This window comes from Amblyraja radiata, chromosome 23, assembly GCF_010909765.2.
Source record: "Amblyraja radiata isolate CabotCenter1 chromosome 23, sAmbRad1.1.pri, whole genome shotgun sequence".
Classification (NCBI taxonomy): domain Eukaryota; kingdom Metazoa; phylum Chordata; class Chondrichthyes; order Rajiformes; family Rajidae; genus Amblyraja; species Amblyraja radiata.
The window spans coordinates 24,087,241-24,098,973 of NC_045978.1; the positions used below are offsets into that span (position 1 = coordinate 24,087,241).

At 45.6% G+C, this 11,733-nt stretch overlaps 1 protein-coding gene across 1 annotated transcript in view; it reads right to left on the reverse strand.

Annotated features, from left to right (window-relative positions):
- Nucleotides 1–7,636, reverse strand: part of LOC116986359 (N-terminal EF-hand calcium-binding protein 1-like) — a 68,770-nt gene extending 61,134 nt beyond the window's left edge. The window contains exon 1 of the mRNA XM_033041815.1: nt 7,297–7,636. Within this exon, the coding sequence (XP_032897706.1) occupies nt 7,297–7,404 (108 nt within the window). The 5' untranslated portion in view covers nt 7,405–7,636. The remainder of the gene's footprint in view (nt 1–7,296) is intronic.
- Between the last annotated feature and the right edge of the window lie 4,097 nt (nt 7,637–11,733).

The following is an 11,733-nucleotide window of genomic DNA, read 5'->3' on the forward strand; positions in this document are numbered from 1 at the left end:
GGGGTAAATGGTTTTTCAGTCACTTACCTGGACGGAGATGCGTCTTTTTTCCGTGTCGCATCTTCGCCCCCCCCTCGCGGCCTACCAACTGGATGGGTGCGACCTTTCTGACCGGAGACCGGCCCAAAGCTTCAGCAGCAGGCGCAGCACGGAATTACCATCGTGGAGCCTGGGATCCTTGTCGACGATCGCCAGTGTTGGAGCTCCGATCGCGGGGCCTGCTGACTTTAACATCGTGGCGCTGTGGTCTGCGGAGCTTCTAGCCGTGGGCGCGGCGCTGACTTTAACATCGCGGAGCCCGGGATCTTTTGCCGAGGATCGCCAGCGTTGGAGCTCCGTCCAGCGGGGCCTGTGAACATGAGAGGGAACTCCAAGCCGCAGAGTGTGTTCTGATCCATCCCGAGGTCGGAGTTTCGATCATCCCGGCGAGAGGGCCTGTACATTGGGCCGTTCGTAGCGGCGACTGTGGAGGGTTCAAAGCCCCCAACCACGGGGGAACAAAAGGAGGAAGAGTAACTGAACTTTAGTGAGAAATGGTGATTCCGCTGTGGTGGATGTTTATGTTAAATTCTATTGTGTATTGGGTTCTTTTTATTCGTATGGCTGTATGGTAACTCAAATATCACTACCATTTGGTGCATGTGACAATAAATGTGAACAAACGTGAAGTGGTTTACCAGAATGCTGACTATTTTCCACAGTATTAACTTCTAGGAGAGGTTGGACAACCTTGGTTTGCTTTTTCTGGAACTCCAGAGGTTGAGAGTAGACCTGATAGAAGTATATAAAATGATGAGGCATAGATAGAGTGGACAGTCAGAACCTTTTTCCCCAGGGTGGAAATGTCATGGACAAGATCATCGCGTTGATGACCTTCCAGCAGCACTTGACGTCTGTCTCCAAATACATCCCTGGGAACAGTCCGTACATGAGGGAGCCCTCTGTTACGGAGCTGTTCGGGATAAAACGTGACAAGGACCCTTGTATCATAGTCTAGACCCTTATTCGCAAATCCCCACCCGGCGAAGAGGTGGGTAACCATCTCATCTCTGTAGCAGCCGTCCCGAGAGCAGCGTGCACTGGCAGTAAGTTTCTGACGGTGCAGGAAGGATCTGACTGGGGGTGCTGACCGCTCTGTAACTGGCTCATTGGAGCCTGGGTTCCCAAAATCCCTTTACTGAGAACACGTTCCATTCGGCTTGTCTGGTTTACCGGAGAAGTTAGAAACATAGAAAATAGGTGCAGGAGGAGGCCATTAGGCCCTTCAAGCCAGCACCACCATTCATTGTGATCATGGCTGATCGTGCCCTATCAATAACCCGTGCCTGCCTTCTCCCCATATCCCTTGATTCCACTAGGGTAGAGCTCGATCTAACGCTCTCTTAAATCCATCCAGTGATTTGGCCTCCACCGCCCTCTGTGGCAGGGAATCCACAAATTCACAACTCTCTGGGCGAAAAGGTTTTTTCTCACCTCAGTCTTAAATGGCCTCCCCTTTATTCTAAAACTGTGGCCCCTGGTTCTCGACTCGCCCAACATTGGGAACATTTTTCCTGCATCCAGCTTGTCCAGTCCTTTTATAATTTTATGTTTCTATAAGATCCCCCTCATCCTTCTAAACTCCAGTGAATACAAGCCTAGTCTTTTCAATCTTTCCTCATATGACAGTCCCGCCATCCCAGGGATCAATCTCGTGAACCTACGCTGCACTGCCTCAATCACAAGGATGTCCTTCCGCAAATTAGGAAGGACCTTCCTCAAATTAGTTATTATAAAACATCTAATAAATGCCAATTGAAAAATCTGTTGGGGTATTATTCAAAGAAAACACCAAATAGCCCAGAAAATTAGTCAGAGTCCAGAGGGTGTTGAGTTATCCGAGCATAACTCTACTTAGCGAGCAGAAGAGTGTTGACAGAATTGAATAGGAGGAGACATGAGGCAGAGTAGATGATGGCTGACAAGAAGATGCAGAGTGCTGGAGCAACTCAACAGGTCAGGCAGCATCTCTGGAGAATATGGATAGGTGACTTTTCAGGCCAGGAAGACCATTTGTTCTAAAGAAGGGTCTCAACCCGAAACATCGCCTATCCATGTTCCCCAGAGATGTTGCCTGACCCACTCCAGCACTTTGTGTCATTTTTTTGGGGGAATGGGAAAATAGGAATTATCAAGGAACACAAAACAAAACAGGAACATATTTTAGAAGTTTATAAATTAGGGAAAGGAAGGCTAGGTGTGGAAAAGGCCATAAAGTGATAATAGAAAGAATACCACATGGAATGATAGGGTGATTGTATTGTTCCACCCCTCTGAATAACTCCAGGCAGATTAAACCATTACTTTGTTTTGTCATTTATCCAGAAGCCAGAACAAATGGACGTGACATTGGATAATGAGATGAATTATGAAATGGGCCCACTTCAAACGAAATTCAACTGCATCCACTCATTTTAACAGAATCTAAAACAGAGATAGAGGGATTATTACTCATATTTAATATTTTATTAAAAGCAAGTGTGTCAGAGAAAGCACAGATAGCTAACACATTATCCACATTGAAAAACGGGCAAGAGAAAATGTCCAAGGAATTATTGATCAGTCAGCAGTCAGGATGCTGAGGGGTGGCCGTAATGAGGTTTAGTTTAGTCTACTTTAGAGATACAGCGCAGAAACAGGCCCTTCGGCACCGACCAGCAATCCCCACACATTAACACTACCCTACACACACTGGGGACAATTGACACATACACCAAGCCAATTAACCTACAAACCTGCACGTCTTTGGAGTGTGTGAGGAAACTGAGAAATTTGGAGAAAACCCACGGGGAGAACGTTCAAACTCCGTACAGACAGCACCCGTAGTCGGGATTGAACCCGGAACTCCGGCGCTGTAAGGCAGCAACTCTACTGCTGCGCCACCGTGCCACCCTGGTGTACAAGATCCAGAACGGCATGGAAAAGAGAAGGTTCACAGTGTAGAGGATTCTAAAACTAGAGGGCAGTGGCTTACGCTGAGAGGGGAGAGATTTGAGAGGGACCTCAGGGGCAATGTTTTCACTCAAAGGGTAGTCTGTATCTGGAATGAGCTGCAGATGAAGCAATTTAAGCGGATACAATATGACATTTTAAAGGCATTTAGACAGATATATCAATTGGAAGAGGTCAAGGTCAGTTTATTGTCACATGTGTCAATTAAGGTACAGTGAAATTTGAATTACCATACAGCCATACTAGAAAATAAGCAACAAGACACACAACTTAACATAAACATGCACCACAGCGGATTCCCCACGATCCTCACTGTGATGGAAGGCAGTATTCTCCCACGATTGGGGCAGTTGAACCATCCGCAGTCCGGGCGTTCGAAGCTCCCGTGGCCGGCGGTCGAAGCTGCTGCGTCAGGGTGATCAAAACTCCCGCGTCGAGCGGTCAAAACTACTGCGGCTTGGAGTCCCCGATGTCGGTCCCTAACCAGACACCGTGGGCTCCGCGATGTTAGAAGTCCAACAGGCTCCAATGGTTGGAGCCCCAAAGACGACCCCCGACAGGAATCGCGGGCTCCACCATGTTAAGCTGCGCAGGCCTCCGTGATGGAGCTCCTGGTCGGTCTCCAGCAAAGGCCGCCAACTCCACGATGTTAGGCCGCAGTGCCGACGGAGACACGATACGGAAAAAAAAATTGCAGTTCATTCGAGGTAAGAGATTAGAAAAAGTTTCCCCCAACTCCCCCCACTCCCCCCCCCTGACATAAAACAAGCTAGAGAACATTAAAAAAAACATACATATAACACATACAAAACAGACACAACGAAGGAAAAGACAGACAGACTGTTGGAGAGGCAGCCATTGGGCCAAAGTAGGCAAATGGTGCCAGCACAGTATGCCAATTCCATCCAAGACCACAAGAAACTGCAGAGTTGTAGACGCAGCCCAGACCATCAAGTAAACCAACCCCCATTCCGTTGACTCCATCTACACTTCACGCTGCCTCAGCAAGGCCACCAGCATAATCAAGGACCAGTCTCACCACAGTCACTCCCTCTTCTCTCCTCTCCCATCACACAAGGGGTACAGAAGTGTGAAAACAGTTGTGTGAAAACAGTTTCTTCCCAGCTGTTATCAGACAACTGAACCATCCTATCAACAACTAGAGAGCGGTCCTGAGCTACTATCTACCTCATTGGAGACCTTTGGACTACCTTTAATCGGATTTTATCTTGCACCAAACATTATACCCTTTATCCTGTATCTGTGCACTGCGGACAGTTCGACTGTAATCATGTATAGTCTTTCCGCTGATGGGCTAGCATTCAAAAGCTTTTCACTGGACCTCGGTACACGTGACAATAAACTAAAATAAGGAAACTTGGTTGCCGTGGACAAGCTGGGCCAAAGGGCTTGTCATTGCACTGTATAACTCTGACTCTGGCGACCCCACTCTGGGGATCACTGAGCAGGATAAACAATGGAATTCCTGCTAAAGAAGAGAATAGAAGCACATCCAGAATCACAAGTAACAATTAAACTGCACGCATTTCAAAAGGGCAAGTATTGCTTGACCCAGATTATTGAATTTTTCGAGGAGGTATCAGGCCGTGGTAATGCCATTGATGTAATTTATCTAAGATTTCCAGCATCCTTCAACGTGAATGAATAATAGGGGACTCAGCAGAAACCGTTGTGGCCCAGGTCACAGGCTTCTAAATCTGATAAACAATCCTCCACGACTCCCCTCGGCCTCCCGGCCACCACAGACACAATTGTGTATCCAATTGTCCAACTCGTTCTGGATTCCATGTGGGCAAACCATCTGGACCAGTCTACCATCTAGGACCTGTCAAAGGTCTTGCTAAACTCCATGGAGACAACAGCTACCATCCCAGTAGAGGATCCGCTATCATCCATTTTGGACTTCAATGCTATATGATTGCACTAAATGTTATGCCCTTTATCCTGTATCTGGGCACTGTGGAAAGCTGTATTGCATTTATAAGAACAAAGAAATAAAAACCAGAGGACATGGGTTTAAGGTGAGAGGGAAACATTTAATAGAAAGCTGAGGGGCAACTTATTTTACACAAAGGTTAGTAGGTATATGGAATGAGCTGCTAGTAGTTGAGGCAGGTACAATCACGTTTTTTTTTTTAATTGGACAGGTATACGGATAGGATTGGGTCAGGTATATGGAATGGATACGGTCCAAACGCAGGCAGGTGGGACTAGGTAGATGGGTATGTTGGTTGGCGTGGTAATCATGTATTCTCTTTCCGCTGAACAAAAGCTTTTCACTGTACTTTGGTACACGTGACAATAAGCTGAAGTGAACTGAAATGAGGATAGGTTTAGAGGGGCCAAAACCAGGCAGGTGGGACCTGTAGTCATGATTGAACCCAGGTCTCTGGCACTGTGGGGCAGCAACTCTACCACTGCGTCACTGCACCACACCCTTTGGCTTGCATGCTATCCAAACAGATCATATACACCATTCATAGATACAATCAAGTCAAACTCAAGTACAATACATAGACCAAAGGGGAAGATACAGAGTGCAGAATATAGTTCTCAGTATTGTAGCGCATCAGTTCCATAGACAAAGGCCAATGTCCACAATGGGGTAGAGGTGAATCGGACAGTACCCTAGCTTATGGAAGGATCATTCAGGAGCTTGATAACAGAGGGGACGGAGGGTTTGATTTGTCCTTTTGCATACCTTTCATTCTCTTGTTCTATGTTCCTTTACATATCTCTAGTTTCCCTCTCCCCTGACTCTCGGTCTGAAGAAGGGTCTCGATCCGAAACGTCACCTATTCCTTTTATTCAGAGATGCTGCCTGACCCGCTGAGTTACTCCATCATTTTGTGTCTATCTTCGGAAGAAGCTATTGTTGAGTTGCCATTGCCTCCCTCTACACTTGCAGCATTTCAAAGGTATCTTCTCCCCATTGAGTCCCAGCCAACATTAACCCCCTCCTCTCCTCCCCCTCAAATAAACCATGTATTATCTGCTGCATTTCCCCCACATTGTGCTGCTTGTTCTGCCTTGCTGTGAGCAGATTATAGCTGCCACATTCCCTTCATTACAGTAGCAACCACACTTCAGATAAGTTATGGAGTAAAAAGACAAAGTGCTGGAGGAACCCAGCGGGTCAGGCAGCATCTGTGGGGGGAAATAGAGAGGCGACCTTCTTCAGACTGGGGGCAGATCATGGGGGCAGATCATGGTCTGAAAAAGGTTTTTTTTTTTGTTTTTGTTTTTGGAGACACAGAGTGGAAACAGGCCCTTCGGCCCAACGAATCCAAGCCGACCAGCAATCGCCTGTTCACACTAGTTCTATCCTACACACTAGGGAAATTTTACAGAAGCCAATTAACCTGAAAAACAGCACATCTTAAGATTGCGGATAGGAAACCGGAGAAAACCCACGCGATCACAGGGTGGGGAGGGGGATGTACAAACTCCATGTAGACAGTACCTGTAATTAGGATCGAACCCGGGTCTCTGGCACAACTCTACCGCTATACCACTGTGTCTGGACCCAGAACATCAACTGTCCATTTCCCTCCACAGATGCTACCCGACCTACTGAGTTCCTCCAGTACTTTGTGCTTTGCTCCTGATTCCAACGTCTGCAGTTCCTGGGTCTCTCACATAAGATCTCACATCAGATTTGATTGAGCAGAGGATTATACAAAGGGGAGTTTATGATCTTCCTCTAACTGGGGAGGGTGGTCAGGGGTGGCAGATAGAAATCCTACTGTTGTCCAGGCAACTTTCAGCATGAGCTGAAAAAACACAGACAGACACATAGCGATTTCATTTACTGACAGAAAAAATCTTCAGCAAGCTTTGAAAATATCAATGAGACTTCGCTTTAAACTAACACACAGCAGTCTTTCTGCATTCACAAGGAACTGCAAGTGCTGGAAACAGGATCAATATTAGATACCGGGAACTGCCAATGCTGTTTTTACAAAGAAAATACACAACTTGCTTGAATAACTGGAAAATACAAGGAACTGCAGATGCTGGTTTTACAAAAAAAAGACCCAGAGTGCTGGAATAACTCATCGGGCCAGGCAGCATCTCCGGAGAACGTGGATAGGCGATATTTATAGGTGAGCAGTCACTTTATTTATGATCAAATACCATCACATATCCATGTTCTCCAGAACTGCTGCCTGACCCATTGAGTTACTCCAGCCATTGGTGCCCATTTTTGCTTGTAAGTGCATCTGCCGCTCCTCGCGTCTCCATCAGACACCAAAAGATGGATTAGAAATCCTTCTTACTCACATCAATGAATACTGGAACGGCGGCGACGGCGCGGCTGCTGCCCGCTTTATTTCCAGCGTACTTGCCTGTCTGCAGGCATAGCGTGATAATTTCAGTGCAAGCCATCATCTCTGTCTGGTCTTGAATCAGAGGTGTTCAGCAAAAGCAATCAAAAAAAAATAATGAATTCCTCCCAATTTTGTAACAACAGAATGAACTGATTTGACTTTCCACCACCAACCCCCTGGATTTCTTCTGCCCTTCTCTTCAGATGCTGAGAAGTCTCTTCCTTGCACTGGCAATGAGCATGAGTGGGGAATTATCTGCTCACTGCATCTGTCCAACTTTCCAGAGCAGCGCCCGCCCCCCACTCCGCTCATTGGGCTTTTCCTCTCCCTGTTCCTGTGACCATTCGCGGCGCTCACTGCCAATCAGCCCCGGGAGATCTCTATAGGGTGAGGACTTAAAACACATGCCTTGAGAGCAGAAATTCTATTTTTGAAACGCTTTCCAGTGTATTGACGCCTCGGCTATCAGGCTAGAGGCTCAGAATAGCAATGTTACAGATTTTTGAGATTTAATAAATCAAGTCTGCAATTTATCCCATCAGATAAAGCATAAAAAGAAGTTTAATTTGACACCTAATTCACTTTCATATCTTCAGTATTAAAAAGGTTATGGCCATTTTCATACTCGGAAATTAGCATCTTGTTCCCTATTGCTTTTCCATTGACTTAACACAAAAGCTGTGATCGAGGACAGTCAAAAGCCCATAACTTTCTTAAAAATTAAGAGAACTGAAAGAATTTTTCAGTTATTATAGATTGAAGCATTCTTAAACAAATATGAAACAATCTTACTTGGATTACCTGAAATTAAAGCATATAATTAGTTAGTTACCCAATTGTAGCTAATTACATAATTCAATTACTAGATCTAAACATCGATCCATTTCTTAAGAAAAGATCAAAAATTTTAAATAGCCTAAGTGTCCAAATAACATACACGCAAGAATTCACAATATAACATGATTTTTAAATCTCATTGTCATGGATTTATAGGCCAAATGGAAGGAATTTAGTGTTTAATACCTGCAAATTAATGGCCATTTAAATCATCTTGCGAGTGGGTTTTTCTGGAACGCGATCATTTGGAACGTTGCGGCTGCAGTGAATTTAAACCCCATATCGGCAGGAAAAATACTGCCGGTTCGTATGGGGAAAAAAATCACCGTTTCGCAACGTGAAATGTGAATTAAAGGCATCTTAAGGAGCACTTTTATACATAAAATAAACGGCTTTCCTTTACCTGTCCCGTACCTGAAATCCGTCCCCGTTGTCGGCGTTGACGGCTCTAGAAACTGATTTTTAAATTACTCCAGTGCTGAACTTGTCGGGCGATTAAAAAAAAAATTCACATAACGCCCGTCGGAACAGTTCGTCAGCAAAAGCTTGCACTCGAACAAAATATAATCCAGGACAGGTACGTGAAAACGGCATTTTAACCCCCCCCCCCCCCCCTCCCCTCCCTCCCTCAAAGGAGCCAAAAGCGCACACACGGCCAGTGTCAGAACTGCAGCGCCACTAAAGGTAAGTTTTGTAACATACCTACTCAGAACACTTGGGCTTAAACAGGAAGTTGTCACACCCATGCATTCTTGTCCGGTTCAGTGAACACACTCTGGCTTGAAGGCGAAGGGGAGACAATAGGTGCAGGAGTAGGCCATTCGGTTCTTCGAGCCAGCACTGCCATTCAATGTGATCATGGCTGATCATCCCCAATCAGTACCCCGTTCCTGCCTTCTCCCCATATCCCCTGATCTTTAAGAGCCCTATCTAGCTCTCTCTTGAAAGTATTCAGAGAACCTGCCCCCACCGCCCTCTGAGGCAGAGAATTCCACAGACTTCCACAGAGGAAATCGAACAGTACAGAAGATCGACACAAAATGCTGGAGTAACTCTGCGAGACAGTCTAAGGTCCTTCCACTGCTGGACATGGGGGTGGGGCAGGGTGCAGTGGAGACACCCCTCAAAATAAGGGAAGGGATTACACACCAGTGGGCCACATGACTGGCAAGGGTGTGGGGTAAAAATTGTGATTTGGGGGAAACTGCATTGTACGTATAGCCTCCGAGAATGTCAGACGGAGTTTTGTAAAGATCATGTATTGTATATATTTATTTCTCGAATAAAGTCTATTTTGAAATTTAACAAAAACTAGAGCAAGAGCCTTCTATGATCTAGAGATAGGAAAAGGTAAACAAGTGAATGACTGGGACAAATCAGAGGACGCATCTTTAGAATGGAGATGTCTGAAGGGTCTCGACCCAAATCGTCACCGGTTCCTTCTCTCCAGAGATGCTGCCTGTCCCACTGAGTTACTCCAGCATTTTGTGTCTAAGCAATTTGAGTCAGAGGGTGGTGAATATGTGGAATTCATTGCCATGGATGCCAGTGGAGGCCGTCATTGGGCATTCTTAAATCTGAGCGATAGGTTCTTGACCAGTAAGGACGTCAAAGGTTGCAGGGAGGAGCAGGAGAATGGGGTTGAGAGGGAAAAATAGATCAGCCATCATTGAATGGCAGAACAGACTCACTGGGTCAAATGGCCCAATTCTGCTCTTATCTCTTATGGTCTTTTATGTGTCTTGGTGAACATTTGAATAGCAGAACCAGCGTCAGAATGCTCTCCATTGAGTCAAGTACCTCGATTAACTTTCAAAACTAATAGAGAGGGAATGCTTCATTATCAGAGCATTGTCTTCCGCCTACTCTGAGGCAGCACAGTGGCGCAGAGGTAGAGTTGCTGGCTTACAGCACAGTCTGTAGTTTGTCCACATGGGTTTTCTCCTGGTGCTCGTTTCCTCCCACATTCCAAAGATGTGCAACTTTGTAGGTCATTTGACTTCTGTAAAATGCCCCCTACTGTGTAGGATGTAAAACTGGGATAACATAGAACTAGTGTGAATGGGTGATCATTGGTTGTCGCGGACACAGTGGGCTGAAAGGCCAGTTTCCACGTTATTTCTTTGTACCAAACTAACCGAGGTCCCAAGTCCCCTCTCACTTAACCAATGCTCTTGCTTCATCCTTCAATCAAGGGAGTTTAGCTGTGGTTTTGGTATTAATTTTAGAGATACAGCACAGCCCTTTGGCCCACGCCAACCATCGATCACCCGTACACTAATTCTATCCTACAGACAAGGGGCGAATGACACAGGCCAATTAACCTACAAACTCGCACATCTTTGGGATGTGGGAGGTAAACGGAGCACCCGGAGAAAACCCACACGGTCACAGGAAGAACGTACAAACTCCGTGAGACAACACCCGTAGTCAGGATCAAACCCAGGTCTCTGGTGCTGTAAGGCAATTCTACCGCTGCGCCGCCTGGTCTGGGCTATTACGTATCTCTTGACAAATGTGACTGAAATTAAATCAGAGTTTGCATTTGGCAAATTGGATGCTCTTATAAAATTTTAAAAAAGTAATTACATTGATTTTTCAGTACTTTTATTTTTCATATTAATCTTTATACAAACCAAATATATTATATATGTACATACATACACACAAACAAAAAACACTCACAAGCAATCAGTTTTTTTTTCTCTGCGTTGCAAAGGCAGAATAGATTCAGAAGATAGACACAAAAGCCTGGAGTAACTCAGCGGGACAGGCAGCATCTCTGGAGAAGGAATGGGTGACAAATCTGAAGAAGGGTCTCAACCCAAAACGTCACCCAATCCTTCTCTCCAGAGATGCTGCCTGTCCCGCTGAGTTTCTCCAGCTTTGTGTGCCTATTTTCGGTTTAAACCAGCAACTGCAGTTCCTTCCGACACAGAATAGGTTCAGGCCTGAAGCCTGTGCTCACATCAGTCTCACACACAAATAAAACGTTGGGAGGGATTCAGTAAATTGAGTGCTATGTAGCTGGATACAGGGAGACACAACATTCTGCACACGCTAGAATCTTGAGTGAAAAACAAACTGTAGAAGGAACTCAGCGGGTCAAACATACACAAATATCTATCAGTCACACTGGTGCATAAGAGGCCAGTTCAGCATGATCAGTCTGAAGAAGGGTCCTGACATGAAATATTTCCCTCCACAGATGCTGCCCGAGTTCCTCCAGCTCTTTGTTCTTTGATATTGAGCAAGGACAAAATCAGTTGAGGTCCCTCAATTTAGGTGTCTATTAGCTTGGCTCCCACCCTTGGCGATTGTAACCTTGCACATCCTGAGCAGGTCAAGCAGCATCTCTGGAGAACAAAAATCTAAATCTCTAAAAGCAAGGAAAGAAGGCCAACAAAAGCAAGGCCAACGTGATGCCTAATTTCTGCTTTCCAATCGAGTTCTGTTGTGATTGATCGATTGAAAGATGCAGCATGAAAACAGGCCCTTCGGCCCACTGAGTCCAGACCAACCACAAGCCTAATGGAGGTGTTTATATTTTAAC